The following is a 17,047-nucleotide window of genomic DNA, read 5'->3' on the forward strand; positions in this document are numbered from 1 at the left end:
GGAGGATCACTTGAGGTCAGGAGTTCAAGACCAGCTGAGCAAGAGCAAGACTCCATTTCTACAAAAAATAAGAAAATTAGCTGGACATGGTGGCATATACCTGTAGTCTCAGCTACTTGTAGTCCCAGCTACTCAGACTGAGAAAGGAGAATCACTTGAGCCCAGGAGTTTGAGGTTACAATGAGCTATGATGACACCACTGCACTCTAGCTCCATCAACAGAGCAAGATTGTCTCAAAAAAAAAAAAAAAAAAAAAAATGCTGTGTACTTCTGCTTATAGGGAGGAATATGGTACTTTAAGACAAGAGTCTGCTGTTCTCCTCATTTGCTGGCAAATTAAAAACTTCCCTTTCCTTCTCCTCAAACCACTTGTCCTCACTCTTCATTCCACCATGGGGACAAGTACCAAACTATGGTGGGGACAAGTACTGAACTTGTCCTCATTCAGGTGCTACCTGGACACTGATACCATTAGAACATTTTAAGAAAAGAAAAGAAGAAAAAAAGGAAAGAAAAGAGAAGAATATTTAGGTTTGACTACATTCCAAAATTCTAGCCGAGAAATCTTTATGAGGCCTTTGGAAAAGAAATGCCCCAGTCTATAAAGAGCCCAATGTAACAGTGAATCTAGGTGAAGGTATTTTGTAGTGTTCACTGTACTTACTACCTGTCTGTCTTAGTCAGCTTGGGCTGCCATAACAAAATACCATAGACTGAGTGGCTTAAACAACAGACATTTATTTCTCACAGTTCTGGAGACCGGAAGTCCAAGATCAGGGTGTCAGCATGGTCAGGTTCTAGTAAGTACTCTCTTCCTGGCTTGTAGATGCCAACCTTCTTGCTATGTCCTCACATAAAAGAGTGAGCGGTGGTGTTACTTCCCTCTTCTTCCAAGGGCACTAATCCCATCCTATGAGGTCCCACCCTCATGACCTCATCTAAACCTACAATGTCTCCATCTCCCCAATTACCATCCCATTGAGGGTTAGAGCTTTAATATACAAATTTTAGAGGGACACAAACACTCAGTTCATAACACAATCTATGCTTAAGCATTTTATTTTTATTGTATTTTAATTTTTTGAGACAGAGTCTTACTCTGTCGCCCAGGCTACAGTGTCATGTTGTCAGCCTAGCTCACAGCAACCTCAAACTCCCGGGCTCAAGCAATCCTCTTGCCTCAGTCTCCAGAGTAGCTGGGACTACAGGTGCATGCCACCATGCCCAGCTAATTTTTTCTATTTTTAGTTAACCAGCTAATTTTTTTTTTCCTATTTTTTAGTAGAGATAGGGTCTTGCTCTTGTTCAGGCTAGTCTCGAACTCCTGACCTCAAGCGATCCACCTGCCACAGCCTGCCTCAGTACTAGGATTACAGGCGTGAGCCACTGCACTCAGCCTATGCTTAAGCATTTTAAAGTATATGGCATATTACATTCTCTAAATTCACTTCTCCAAGATGTACAAGAAGCTAGTTATAATCATGTCATAGGATTGTTGCAAGTGTAAAGATAGATATTATCTGTAAAATATTGAGCTCAGTTTTTGGCATACAGTAAGTACTCAGTAAAGTAGCTTTAAAAAGGACAGAGAGAGAAAGAACACTGTCAACTGGCTAGAAGACAGCTGCTTACTAGAATATATAGTATTGCAAAGCTATATTTTATCTCCCATTTTAAGATTTTGGAGAGAATTTCAAATCAGGAGTGTTTCTGACCCCTCTGTTCCCTCTGGCCACCATCCCAGTGCCTCTGAAGCAGACTATATTAAAAATGACTTGATCCCTTCCACTTTGCCCCATTGAACCTACTATAAACTGCTGGGCAGGAACAGGCTTCTAGCTCCTCAAAGGGAAGGCTCCCTAATCTTAAAAATTGAAAAGACAACACTCTTCCTTAGTTTATCACTGGGAGCAGTGAAAAGAGCACATATTCTAAGATGAATTAGTTTGCCATAACAGAAAGCGCATATACTTCGAAATCATAAAGACTTGAGTTCAGGCCGGGTGCCGTGGCTCACTCCTGTAATCCTAGCACTCTGGGAGGCTAAGGCAGCAGGATCGGTTGAGCTCAGGAGTTCGAGACCAGCCTGAGCAAAAGTGAAGTCCCATCGCTACTAAAAATAGAAAAAATTAACTGGGTGTCATGACGCGCACCTGTAGTCCCAGGTACTCAGGAGGCTGAGGCGGAAGGATCCCTTCAGCCCAGGAGTTTGAGGTTGCTGTGAGCTAGGCTGACGCCATGGCACTCTAGCCTGGGCAACAGAGCAAGATTCTGTCTCAAAAAAAAAAAAAAAAAAAAAGAAAGAAAGAAAGAAAAAAGGACCCAAGTTCAAATCTTTCCTCATCCCTTATAAGCTATGTACACTGGCCAAGTCACATGACCTGAATTAAACTGCCATAGTTTCTTTATCTATAATAGAAGAATATTATAAGATTTATGATTAATAACATTATAATTAATATATATAGTACATAGCATGCTCTTACTGAATGGTAATTAATACTTTTTAACATAACTACTACTGCTACTAACAATAACAAATGTTTACCCTAATACACTAAATTTGGCATTTGTTTACAACTTATCTCACTTGGATCTTCCATTTCTATCAATATAAAAGAAAAGATAACATGAAAATCTGCCTACTGCACAATATCTAGAAAAGCTGGATAAAGTATAACAAACATCTTACTCACAAGCAGGGTTGAGATTTTAAGAAAGAAAAAGAAATCTCTAGTGGTCAAAAATGAAGAGGAAACTTAAAATCAGGAAATCTTGCTTTTTATAGCCACTGGGGTAGGAGATAGGCTGTAGGCCCTGGAGAGACCAAGAGCTAGAACTCAAATTTCCCTACATCAGGCTGGAATCTTAGAGAAGTCTTAATGTCAGTTGAAAAAAAAAAAAAAAATATATATATATATATACACACACACATACACACACCCAAAAGTACAGATATACAACAGAGAAGCTTGTGTTAAAAAAGAAAAAGTCTCCCTACAAATGTGAAACCTTGGTCTGTGTGAAGTCTGAATTTATACTACTTGTGTAGAGTTTATACTACCTGTGTGGTCCTAGAATCTCCAGCAAGGAAATTAACTTAAAACACAGTTCTAGGCTGATAATATTCCTTGGTGATTAATAGAAACAAAAAAGATCTTCCCTCCCTCTAGAGGAGTACCAATTATCTCATTTAATTCTAACTGTTCTATGAAATAGATAATATTATTCCAGTTTATTAAAGAACTTAAGTTTAGAGAAGTTAGGCACGTTGTCCAAAGTCACCCAGCCATTATCAGACAGAGCTGGATTTAAACTTGGTTATTCATTCAATCAAAACACATTATGAAGTTCTACTACGTGCTGAACACAGACAAGGTTTGTTCCCTTTCTAATACATCGCACTGCCTAATCTTCTTTGTGCAAATCAACTAAAAGCAACTGTTCCCTTCCTTCTCTAGTTTAGCAATTCATTGAGAATGAAAGCAGCCAAGACCACAGCAAATAGGAAACTAAAGCCAGGCAGGATTCCCCTGGGCTCTGTCTGCCAAAGCAGTTCAGTACCCTCTGGCAAAGGAAGTTAGGTTGCTGGAACAGCCTGAACTGTGAAGGGGAAAGGCAACAAGCTCCCAGAGCTAGTAAGGTATGGGATACTGCTCCAGGGGTCTTTGTTACTAGAAATTAACTTTATTAGAATAAATATATGATAGAAGTTCAAACAGAAAATATTTATTTTTAAGGTTAAATAATAAGAATAATGAAGCTGTTATGATAAACATAAACATGAACCTGAAAGTTAGAGATAACAGCTATAGCTAAATCAGGCTCAACCTCCAATATATTTCTTATTTTTTCTTTGTTTTCTAAATTTTTATTTCTTTGGGTTTTTTCCTTTTATTTGCTCATTCAGGAGAGATGGGAACCACTATATTTCTGAATGTTAATTTAGTTGCATAGCATTGAGAAAATCCTGATTTAAAAGCATAAGCAGCTGTAAATAGTAGTGTTAGGTAGTTAAAGAGGGATTCCAGGTCTCCTAGGGATAAAAGTGGGTACTGTTGCCTTGGTGCAACTGCCCCACCTGGGAAGAAAAACAAGGGTGGGCCCCAGGCCCCCATCTTGGTCCAGCCCCACCCTAATCCTCTCCCAAGAGACTGCCATACCTGGGGGGAGGAGGGAATACCCTATGAATCTGCCAATCATAACTTAGTGCGCCACCTGCAAAAGAATGCAGAGAACTCTCTAGCCCAAGGACTAAGCAGCATAGGTACTACAGAGTCTGGAAATTGTCCTAGAACAACCCACATACGTAGGAAGACAGGTCATGCAACTCCCAACTGTCCAATCAAAATGCTTCTATGGTGACCTCTGAACCACTAGGGAGGTCCCAGTCTGGGCACTATAAAACAAGATGCAGACCATAACCAGCCCCTTTTTTGCCCTTCCTTTTGTTCTCCCTCTGCTGAGACAATGGGTCCTGTGGCGTATCACACTCTGTAAACTATATCTTGCTCTTGCTCTTGCTCTATAATCTTATCTTTCTCTCCTCGATAAACCTCATTTTTGTGTTTGCCTTACTTTGGTGTGTCTGGTCATTCTTCAGCCATGAGCACATCAAGAACTGACACTTCAGACTGAAACCTGACAGTAGCAGTTTTTTAAAAAAATTAACATGCATTCTTAGAAGTTTAAGTTAACACAGATCCTCTTACATGTATGTGTGTTTTATAAAAACAGTTCTAAATTTTTAAAAACTCAAATCAAATATTTGAGGACTCTGTGAAACACTCTTCCTAGTGTTCGTGTAGAACAAAGTTTGGGAACAACCAGACAATGGGGTCCCTGAGATCTCTCCACTCTCAGTCTTAGGAGGCTATTCAGCATACATAGTAAAGTACACAGGAGGAATTATTAAGAAGGAACTGGTACATTCCACATCTTCCACTCACTGCCAATGACTCTTCCAGGGCAAAACTCTCCCCTTAACCCCAGTCCTGCCACCAAGACTTTAATCTACTTTTTGAACCTCCTTTCCCACTTCTCCCCTTTTCTACTCTTTACTCCAGCTAAGCTCAAGTATTGCCTATACTCTGTATGGTCAAGAATTGACCATACCTTCTTAACTTCCATGTGTTTATTTATACCGTTACCTTCACCTTGATTTATATTTGTTAATATTTTTGAAGGCTTATGATGTGTTAATGTTAAGCACCATGCCAGGCAACTTACATAATTTTCTCATTCACTTCCATTGTCATACATCCTATCTACCTTCATTTATTTGTAAATAATAACCATTATTAAGCACTCACTTTGTGTCAGGTATCATTTGCCCAGTAACTTACACTAGCTCATGTAATTTTTACAACTGCCCTATGAAACAAAATAATACTACTGTCCTCATTTTATACATGAGAACCCTGGGCACTGGAACATTAGAAAACTTGCCTAAAGTCAAGTAAGGGAGAGAATGCTTTCTGGAAAAACACTGAGTTCAGAGTTGTGTTCTCAAGGAAAAAGGTAAAGTTGTCAGGGGACAATGGTATTCCAGACAGAATGACAGCTTGGTATGCAGTTCAGGAAAAAGATTAGCCTTTGGAATCATCAGACCCGGGTTCAAATATCTTATTTTGTTTTGCTTTGCAGCTTCTATGATTTTCTTATCTATGAAATGGTGATAATAAGCTATACTGTGTAGAACTGCTTTAAGGTTAAAGTGAAATAAGGTATGTGAAAGTGACCAGCACAGGCCAGACCCATGGTAGGTACTCAATAAATAAATGTTATCTCCCTTCCTTCCCACTAGTTAAAAATTCAATGATCCTTAGTCTCAAAAATGTCATTTCCAACTCTGCTGTTCCTCAGATATATCTTCTCCAAGTTCTCAAACCTTACCAGAACTTTTGGAAGTATAATACACATCTCCAAAAGTGTCCTTTTGATGTTTCATCCATGAAAAGTCATTCAGCAAATTATTTGGTAGCATCCTTAACCACCATTTCTCAAAATGAGAGCCACTTCACATCACTCACCCGTGTAGGCCATGTTCTTAGGGTTGCCATAAGGAGCCCCAGGCTGCACGGGGCTGTAAACAGGGTTCATCGTGGAAGATTGAGGATCCTACAGGAAAAAACAAAGAAAATAGCATTGGTTATTAATTGTCCATTCTCCCTGACATCAGCTTCTCCTCTATAATCTTCAGTTTATGCTCAAAGGTATATAATGGTATAGTAGAAAAAGGACTAAACAAAAATCCCATTTGTTTGTACTTGGCCCTATGCTATATACCTTCCCCATTTTACAGATGAAGATACTGTGGAGCAGAGAAGTTATATAACTTGCCTAATGCCAACCCAGGCATGTTGGTTCTCAGTTTAGTATTAGTCCCATTATCCCACAGACAGCTCTGGCACTAGCGTACTGTGTGGCACTGGCCAAGTCACTTCCGCTCTCTGGACTTCAATGTTCAGATATAAAATGAATTAGTTTGAGATCTCTGAGGTCCTTTCTAATTCTATAACTCACTGGTGGAGCCCAGGTGCCTGGTGATGAGCATATAGACTGCTGGAAGGAAGAGCAGCAAGTATCTCACCTGCCCCTTGCACCTGCAGAAGACAAGATGCTAGTTATTAGCAGCTTAAAAACAAAACTAGGAATTTGTTGCTACTGATCATTTTAATGCAAACAAGGAAACACTGCCAGGATTTCTCTCTCACTTTATTCAAGGGAAAGCAATAAACTTGGAAATTTGTGTGCAATAAGTATCACCTACACACGTGCTCTCTTAGTTATCTTAATGAAGCACATTCGCCATTCTGATTAATGGAAAATCTGTCATTAAGCTCTATTAGCCAGCCAATTTGTCCCACCTTGTTTAGGGAGCCATTTCTTACACATACGTTGACACATGTTTGAAAATATGTCTCCAAATATATTATTTACACTTCATAAAAATCAAACAATTCCTTCTTAACTAGGTTCACATGATAGATGGGCAATTTTTTAGGTCATTAACTTCTCCTGTAGCACTTCAGGATAGGAAACAAGTCAAATGTTGAAGGCAGGCGGTGAACAGCTGGCTTGATGACAACTGCTCTGTGATTAGTCTGTCCAAGGTTCTGGAATGAGAGGTGGAGAAAAGGTGGGTTCCCAAGGAGAAGAAGCTAAGGCCATCAGACAGGCAAAAGGGGAAATGCCACTGGTCAATTTCAGAGGCCAGAACTTCCTGAAACGTACCCAATGCGCAGCTCTGGCAAACCACCCCAAAGCAACAAGATAGATCAAGCTATCATCAGTTGACAAACTAAAACTAGAACAATTTGAAGATGAAAGTTAAAGGAAGTATATATATTTCAGTTCAATTTAAGGAAAAAATGTTCTCACAGCCAGAGTTATCTAAAAATATACTCAAGTTACACTCTCCCTCTAAACACTCTCCCCACAGGGTACTGAGAGAATTAAGAGAGACCACAAACTGTAAAGTGACACGCAGATGTAAACAATGATGATGTGACACTAGTGCTGATGTGAGAACAACAACACAGAAGGTTGCTTGTACACTTCCTCTACCGTGGATCTCTCTTCTGCCCAAACAGTTCTCTGCCTAGTAAGTCAGGGTGAGGAAGACTGTTAAAATGGTACTATGGGCCAGGCATGGTGGCTCACACCTGTAATCCTAGCACTTTGGGAGGCTGAGGAGGGAGGATCACTTGAGGTCAGGAGTTCAAGACCAGCTGAGCAAGAGCAAGACTCCATTTCTACAAAAAATAAGAAAATTAGCTGGACATGGTGGCATATACCTGTAGTCTCAGCTACTTGTAGTCCCAGCTACTCAGACTGAGAAAGGAGAATCACTTGAGCCCAGGAGTTTGAGGTTACAATGAGCTATGATGACGCCACTGTACTCTAGCCCAGGTGACAGAGTGAGACCCTGTCTTTAAAAAAAAAAAAAAATACTGCTATGGTTTGAATATGTCTCCCAAAAAGCATGTGTTGGAAACTTAATCACCATTGTAAGAGGTGGAACCTTTAAGAGATTATTAGACCATGAGGGATCTGACCTCACGAACAGATTAATGCCATTACCTTTGGAGTATGTTTATCATAAAAGGACAAGTGATTGTCTCTTGTTCTCTCACTCTTTGCTCTTTTGCTCTTCCACCATGGGATGATGCAGCAAGAAGGCCCTTGCCAGATGCCAGCACCTTAATATTGGACTTCCCAGCCTCCAAAACTATAAGCCAACAAATTTCTGTTCATTATAAATTACCCAGTGTGTGGTATTCTGTCATAGCAGCACAAAATGGACTAAGACAAGCACTAAGAAGCACTACTGGCCCTGTAAACATCTGAGCACTCTCCAACTGAGGAGACACTCTGTGTTGCTGATTGGACAAAGTACAAAATTGCTTTTCATAATCAAAGAAACTCATCAGCTTTGAAACTGGTCTCCTGTTGCTTCAAAATGAGGGCCACCTCTGCAAGAGGAGATCATGCATAGGGCAGCACTCCGTAACAGTATCAATTCCAATTCCAACTAACGACTGACAGACATGAGAGCTGCCAGGGGCTCAAAATTTGGAATGAAAATATAACAATCACTTCTGGAGAGCTGCTTGAGGGCAGACAGGGTTCCCAGCTTCTAAGGGAAGGTCAGTCAGCCTTTTATAACATATTCTATATACTGTTAACAGTTTAGGGAATAGGCTAAAAATGAGTAGGAAAATCCAGGCAGATTTAGGTTCAAATCCTGGAACTGTCACATACCAATTATAAGACCACAGGCAAGTCTCTTAATCTTGCTGAGTGCCTCAGTTTCCTCCAGCCTCAAAATGGAAAAGACAGGGGTCTCGCTCTGTCACCCAGGCTAGAATGCAGCGACGCAATCATAGCTCACTGCAGCCTCAAACTCCTGGGCTCAAGCTATCCTCCTGCCTCGGCCTCCCAAAGTGCTAGGATTACAGGCATAAGCCACCATGTCCAGCCCCAAGGTGTTTTTTTAATGATAAGTCTATTGAGTTATAATTTACATATAGCCAAATTTACCCCTTTTAGGAATACAGTTGTATGAGCCATGAAAAATGTATTCAGCTAGACGCAGTGACTCATGCCTGTAATCCCAGCACTTTGGGAGCCCGAAGCAAGAGGATCACTAGAGCCCAGAAGCTTGAGATGAGCCTGAGCAACATATTGAGACCCCCTCTCTACAAAAAGTAAAAAAAATTAGCCGGGCATAGTGGCACTTGCCTGTAGTCCCAGCTACTCAGGCGGCTGAGGCAGGAGGATCACTTGAAGCCAGGAGTTTGAGGTTACAGTGAGCTATGATCGTGCCATTGCACTCCAGCCTGGGCAACAGACTGAGATCCTGTCTCTTAAGAAAAAAAATAAAAGAAGAAAAAAAAATGCATTCAGTATACAAACACCACGACAGTCAAGATATAAAGTGTTTTCATCACCCCCAAAAGTTGTCTTACACCATTGTAGTCAATACCTATCCCCTTCTTCAAAAGCCTTGGGAATAAAATCCAAACTCCTTCATATGATATACAAGATCCGCTATGCTCCATCTGGGATGGTGCTCAGGAATCCATGTATTTAAGTTTCCAAGGAGATTTTGATGCCCAGTTTGAAGACCATGCCTTAGACTTTCTTTCCTAAATGCCATTTCTCTCACATAAGATTGATAGAGGAATTGAGATATAGGAATGAACAAGAAGAACAAAAATTACTGCTTACATTCTAGTTGGGAGGGAGGAGAAAGAGATAGGCTTTTGAAAAAATGAAATATATTGTATATCAGAGGGCAATAAATGATGTAAAGAAATCCACTGAGGTAGGGAGTGCCAAGGGTAGGGGCTGCAATTTTAAATAAGATGGTCATAGAAAGTATCACTCAGTGACGTCTGAGCAAAGACCTGAACAAGTTGAAGGAGCAAGCCATACAGGTATCTGAGAAGACCTTGTCCAAATAGAGGAAACAGCAAATGCAAATGCCACGAAGTAGAAGCATGTTTGAGAAACAGCTTGGAGACCAATTTAGCTGACGTCAAGTTAATGAAGGAGAAGAGCAGGAAGTAAGATCAGACAAGTAATTAAGGCCAAATCATGTAGGGCCTTTTGGCCACTATAAGGACTTTGCTTTTATTCTAAATGAGGTGGGGAGCCACTGGAGTGTTTTGAGCAGAAGAGTGACATGACTTGACTTCATTTTAAGATTACTCTGACCATTGTGCTGAGATCAGACAGCAGGAAAGCAAGAGAAGTAGGGCAATAAGTTAGGAGGTCATTGAAGCAGTCCAGATGAAAGATAATGGTAGCTGAACTAGGCTGGTAGCAGTGACAGTGGTGGTGGATACATTTTAAAGATCAAGCTGAGAGGAATTGCCAATGGATTGAAATTGGGTATGAGCAGAAGAAAGCTATCAAGGATGACTCCAAGGCTTGAGAAACTGGAATAATAAAAATACCATTTACTGGAATAAGAACTAGGAGAGAGGAGCAGGTTTGGGGTGAAGAACAGAAATTTGGATTTGGACTTAAATTGGAAATGCCTAAGAGTTCTGCTTAGAACAATATTGGATATACAATAAGAAACACTCTGTAAGGGTTGACCATCAGCACTATTATAAATATTACCTCTACTATAAGCAGCTACCATTTATTGAACACTTACCATGTAACAGCTACTATGCTAGGGACTTATTAAGTCCCCATAAGTGTTATATTAATACTTGTAAAATAAGTATTAATTTTTTTTCTTTTTTTTTTTTTTTTTGAGACAGAGTCTCACTCTGTTGCCCAGGCTAGCTAGAGTGCCATGGCATCAGCCTAGCTCACAGCAACCTCAAACTCCTAGGCTCAAGCAATCCTACTGCCTGAGCCTCCCAAGTAGCTGGGACTACAGGCATGTTCCACCATGCCCGGCTAACTTTTTTTCTATATATTTTTAGTTGTCTGGCTAATTTCTTTCTATTTTTTTAGTAGCGACAGGGTCTCGCTCTTGCTCAGGCTGGTCTCGAACTCCTGAGCTCAAATGATCCCCCCCGCCTTGGCCTCCCAGAGTGCTAGGATTATAGGCGTGAGCCACCACGCCTGGCCAGTATTAATTTTATTATATTATAGATAAGTAAACTTAAACCTAAAGAAATGAAGTGACTAGCCCAAGATCTCATAACTAAGAAGAAAAAGTGAATTTCAAACCCAGGTCTGTCTGATTCCAATGTCCAAGCTACTTCCATGGTACTAGATGAGTCTCCCAGTCTCCCAGCCCAGCACTGGATTCTCCTTTGGAACAGTAGGACTTGAACCCTCCTTCAAGGCACCAGGGCTCATGTGCTCTGCTTGGACCCTAATAGATCCCACCATGGAGGCAGTTCATATCCACCACAGTACCTGGCAGCTGCTCAGTCCCTGCTGGACACGCATGGGCAGTTAGAAAAGAATTAAAGCACTGCCTGTCTGATTTCTACTCCTATGAGCTGCCTAGAATCTTAGCTGCCATACGCTACCCATCTGACCTGAGTTTACTTCAAAAGTAAGACAAACTTAGGGGTTCCTACTGTACAAGTCCTGCCTATCTCTCTCTCCAGAGTCAAGTATGGTGGTGCCTTGGCTCCCTGGGAATGAACCACAGTAAATCTATACTCCTTGTGCTAGCAAATACAACTCTGCAATGGTTTCTCATCTTTGTCAGAATAAAATCCAAAGTCCTTATAAAAGCCTCCAAGGCTTTGTATGATCCGGCCTTGCATGCCTATCTCTCTGGTTGAAACTCCTACCACTATTCCCTTGTTTTCTCCACTTCAATCACAATGACCTCCTTATTGCTCCCTAAACATGTCATGCATGCTTGTGCCACAAGGTCTTTGCACTTGCTCTTTTCCACACTTAGAATGCCCTTCTCCCCAGATATCAAAAATGGCATGTTCCCTCACTTCATTCAGGTCTCTGCTCAAATGTCGCCTTATCAGAAATGTCTTCCTTAACCAATCTATCTAAAATAGCTTCTCCACACACTGCTATTCTCTGTCCTCTCATTCTGCTTTACTTTTCCTTTTGATACCTGTTTTGTTCATTCGTGCTGCTGTAACAGAGTATCTAAGACTGGGTCATTTATAATGAACAGAAATTTATTTCTCACAGTTCTGGAGGCTGGAAAGTCCAAGATCAAGGGGACAAAATTTAGCAAGGGCCTTCCTGCTTTGTCATCCCATGGCAGAAGATGATGGAACGGCAAGAGACAGAACTTACTCCCAAAAACCTTTTTAAATTTTTTTTTTTTTTTTTTTAGAGACAGGGTCTCACTGTATTGCCCAGGCTGGAGTGCAGTAGCTATTTACAGGGGCTATCATTGTATACCACAGCCTCAAACTCCTAGGCTCAAGTGAACTCCTTCCTTAGCCTCCCAAGCAGCTGGGACTACAGGCTCAAGCGACAGTGTCCCATTAAGCCCACCCATGAGGATGAAGCCCTTAAGGCCTAATCACCTCTTAAAGGCCCCACCTCCAATACTGTTACATTTGTTTATTCTTTCCCCCATTAGAGTAAGTTCCATGAAGACAAGGATTCTGTTTGTCTTGTATCCCCAGTGCACAGAATATTACCCAGCATGAAACAAGTATAAATACATAGTAGTTAAATAAATAATGAACCATCCCTTCAAGCTTCTCCAAAAGAAAACTGTGAAAAAATCTTCAAGGTGCTTGCCATTTCTTGGCATATTCCAGTGGCTCCACATCTCTCCAGCATCTACTTCCAATGCCCAGAGAAACCTCTACTGGGTACTTGTTTGGGCAAAGTAAGGAGTGGTGAGCCTAGCAGTGGCATGATGTGTGAGAGAGAAACAGAGGTGCTAATGACTTCCCTCCTGGTGAAGCTGGTTTTCACTCCCAGACTTCTACCCATTGTTCTGCAAATGGCTTGCTAGCTGCCCTCAAAACACCTGAACTATTTCTTTCAAAACAGCAGCAAAATCTATGACCATAAAATGACAAGAAGAAAAGCCCAGAAATTAAAGATGAATATTTGGAAGTACCATTTGCACAACAGGCTGCAATGTTTAAAATCTGTGTTTTAGTTTGCAAACTACCTTGGAATTTTCAAAGATTTTTTCATTTACATAGTGCTTTATAGTTTACAATAAGATTTTAACCATTATCTCATTTGAACCTTTGAAGCAATGAAAAAATTATTAATTTCATTTGATAGATAAAGAAATTAAAGCCTAAAGGTTTAATGCCATCTGGGATAGATACTGTAGGGGAGAGAAAAAGACAGTATCTGCTCAAAAGAGGTTATGGTCTAGCTGGGAAATTTTAACAGTTAAATAGAAATAAAAAGGCCAAGATTAATAGAAGAGGGCAGAAGTTCTGTAACAGCCAAAGTGCTCAGCAAACCCTCTACCCCAAAAGCAAAAATAAAACTGGATAAAATGGTCAAAAAACAACCACTACATGTCTCTGAAAATTGACCAAAGTTAATATCAAAGTGAGAAATGTTCATTCAAGAAAAATTACTGAACCATATTAAGAACAGAGAGTCTGTGGCATTTTAGCCTGGGACTACCCCTATTCCCCTACTCCCAGCTCCCTGGGGTTAATTCTATCAGGGCAGGCTAGACCAGGCCAAAAAGGACTACTGTTACCAGAGTAGGCTGATTTAGTTTGAAGCTGAGCATAGAAAATCTCATGCCCAGAGTCATTGTCAAAACAACAGTGGGACAATCTGGGGAACAATGGCAAACAATCCAGGAAGGCCACTAGTGTAGCTAGTCTGCAGTCATAGTACTATAGTTGGGGCAGGCAAGAGATCTACAGATAAACCAGAAATTTAAAAGGGATTTCTAGGGAATGAAACAACCATGGGTCTTGATAAGCTTTCATGAGATCCCTAGTGGTCTGTAAGGCTTTACATTTGCTAAGGAGAAACTAGAGAAGGTCTTCCTATCTACTGATCCTGGGTGACTATAAGGCCTTGAACATACCAAACTTAAAAGCTAGGGCAGAATTGTAAATTGCCTGAACTTTGAATGCATTCTCCAAACCATATACAAATCCATCAGCAAAGGGTGGAAAGCCTTCCTGGCCTAAGGTTTAAGCACAACCCCTCACCAAACATTGGATGACCACTAATCAATGCCAACCCAGAGGTGACTTTTAGGAAACCAAGTTTAAAAATTAAAACAAGAATTTAAAAAATATGACCACAGACATCAGCAATCACACACTGCAAGGAGAGAGACTCTATGGAAGAGTCTAAGCCAGTTACTAAACAAAAAATCCCAGCAACAACAACCCCTCCTAGTGGGGGGAAATCTGAATCAGGAGTTGCTACAATATATTATCTAAAATATGTAGCTTTCAACAACAAAAAATCATGAAACACACAAAGAAACAATAAAGTATGCTCCATTTATGGGGAGAAAAAACAGGAGACAATAGATTTTGTGTCTGAGGGGACCCAGATGTTGGAATCAGCAAATATTTCAAAGCAGCTATTACAAATATTAAAAGAACTAAAGAAAACCATTCTTAAAGAATTAAAGGAAAAGTATGACGATGACTCACCAAATAGAGAATATCAATAAATAGAATCTATAAAAATAAGAAGAACCAGGCCGGGCACGTGGCTCACACCTGTAATCCTAGCACTCTGGGAGGCCAAGGTAGGTGGATCGCTCAAGGTCAGGAGTTCGAGACCAGCCTGAGCTAGAGCGAGATCCTGTCTCTACTAAAAATAGAAAGAAATTAGCCAGACAACTAAAAATATAGAAAAAATTAACCGGGCATAGTGGCGCATATCTGTAGTCCTAACTACTTAGGAGGCTGACGCAGAAGGATCGCTTGAGCCCAGGAGTTTGAGGTTGCTGTGAGCTATGATGATGCCACAGCACTCTAGCCCAGGCAACAGAGCGACACTCTGTCTCAAAAAAAAAAAAAAAAGAAGAAGAACCAAATGGAAATTGTATTCTGAAATGAATCATTCAAGAGGGGCTCAACAGCAAATCTGAGCTGACAGAAAAAAGAATCACTGAACCTGAAGACAGATCAATTACACAATCTGAAAAACAAAAGAAAAAATGGAGAAAAAAAATGGTCTCAGAGACCCATGGAAAGCTATCAAGTAAACCAAAATACAAGTAAAGGGAGTCCCAGAAAGAGGAGAGAAATAGGAAAAAATTTAATTAAAGAGATAATGGCCAAAAACTTCCCAATTTTATTAAAATAACAACAACAAACATTAAATTACACATCCAAGAAAAACAATAAGTTCCAAATTGGATAAACACAAAAAAGATCCATATCTGGATACATCATAGTAAAGCTACTGAAAGTCAAAGAGAAATTATCAAAAGTGGCAAGAGAAAATAACTCATCAGATAAAATGGAACAATAGTAAGACTAACCGCTGACTTTTTTTTTTTTTTTTGAGACAGAGTCTTGCTGTCGCCCTGGTAGAGTATAGTGGCGTCATCATAGCTCACTGCAACCTCAAACTCCTGGATTCAAGCCATCCTCCTGCCTCAACCTCCTGATTAGCTGGGACTATAGGTGTGTGCCATAATGTCCGACTTATTTTTCGGTTTTTAGTAGAGACGGGGTCTCACTCTTGCTCAGGCTGGTCCTGAACTCCTGAGCTCAAGCGATCCTCCCACCTCAGCCACCGCAGAGTGCTAGGATTACAGACATGAGCTGACTTTTTTTTTTTAAGAGACAGAATCTTACTCTGTTGGCCAGGTTGGAGCACAGTGGTGTGATCATAGCTCACTGTAACCTCAAACTCCTGGGCTCAAGCGATCCTCCTGCCTCAGCTAATTTTTTTATTTTTTTGTGAAGATGGAGTCTCACTACATTGCCCAGGCTGATCTTGAACTCCTGGGCTCAAGGGATCCTCCTGCCTCAGCCTCCCAAAGTGCAAAGATTACAAGAACTAGCCACCACACCTGGCCAACAGCTGATTCCTTATCAGAAATACTGGAGGCCAGGCCAGGTGCAGCAGCTCATGCCTGTAATCCCAGAACTCTGGGAGGCCAAGGCAGGAGAATTGCTTGAGCTCAAGAGACCAGCCTGAGCAAGAGCAAGACCCCATCTCTACTAAAAATAGAAAAATTAGCCGGGTGTAGTGGCTCATATCTCTAGTCCCAGCTACTCGGGAGACTGAGGCAGGAGGATCACGTGAGCCCAGGAGTTTGAGGTTGCTGTGAGCTTTGATGACACCACTGCACTCTAGCCTCAGTGACAGAGCAAGACTCTGTCTTAAAAAAAAAAAAAAAAAGAGTCCAAAGAAAAAATGTGTGGGATTAGAACAAAGTTATAACCAAGAAAGGTTATTAAATTTAAAAATTTAAAATTACACATAAACATACCCTGTCGGAAAAAAGTAGCTGCTGTGTTTTGATCTGTATTGTTTAGCATAATTTAATCCCAAAGCAACCGCTTAAGATAATAAATTTAAAAATTTAAAATATCAATAATATCAGCAATGAAAAGGAAGAAAGCACTGATATATGTCACAACATGGATTAACCTTGAGAAATCATGACAAGTGGAGGAAGCTAAAGCAAAAGACCACATACTATATGATTCCATTTATATGAAAGGTTCAGAAAAGGCAAATTTATACAGGCAGACAGTAGATTTTTGATCATCTGGGACTCAGAGTAGGGGTGGGGATGGACTACAGATAGGAGCAAGAGATTTCTTTGGTGGAACAAAAATGGTCTAAAACTAGATTTTGGTGATAGTTGTACAACTCTGTAAATTTACTAAAAAGCATTGAATTGCATACTTAAGATGGGAGAATTTTATTAAATGTAAATTATATCTCAATAAAGCTGCTAAAAATATAAATTGGTGATTCAAGAAATAGTTATAGGGCCAGGCACAGTGGCTCACACCTATAATCCTAGCACATCTGAGGCCAGAGGATCCCTTGATCAGGGAACAGCCTGAGCCAGAGCAAGACACCGTCTCTACGAAATACAGAAAAAATTAGCCAGGCGTGGTGTTGCTCGCTTTTAGTCCCAGCTACTTGGGAGGCTGAGGCAAA

General features: G+C 40.5%; 1 protein-coding gene across 1 annotated transcript in view; it reads right to left on the reverse strand.

Annotated features, from left to right (window-relative positions):
* The window catches only part of FAM168A (family with sequence similarity 168, member A), a 182,608-nt gene that overhangs the window by 64,797 nt on the left and 100,764 nt on the right, over nucleotides 1-17,047 (reverse strand). The window contains exon 3 of the mRNA XM_012645746.1: nucleotides 6,034-6,121. Coding sequence (XP_012501200.1) covers nucleotides 6,034-6,103 — 70 coding nt within the window. The 5' untranslated portion in view covers nucleotides 6,104-6,121. The remainder of the gene's footprint in view (nucleotides 1-6,033; nucleotides 6,122-17,047) is intronic.

The sequence above is a fragment of the Propithecus coquereli genome, unplaced genomic scaffold (assembly GCF_000956105.1).
Source record: "Propithecus coquereli isolate 6110/MARCELLA unplaced genomic scaffold, Pcoq_1.0 Scaffold235, whole genome shotgun sequence".
NCBI classification, from domain to species: Eukaryota; Metazoa; Chordata; class Mammalia; order Primates; family Indriidae; genus Propithecus; species Propithecus coquereli.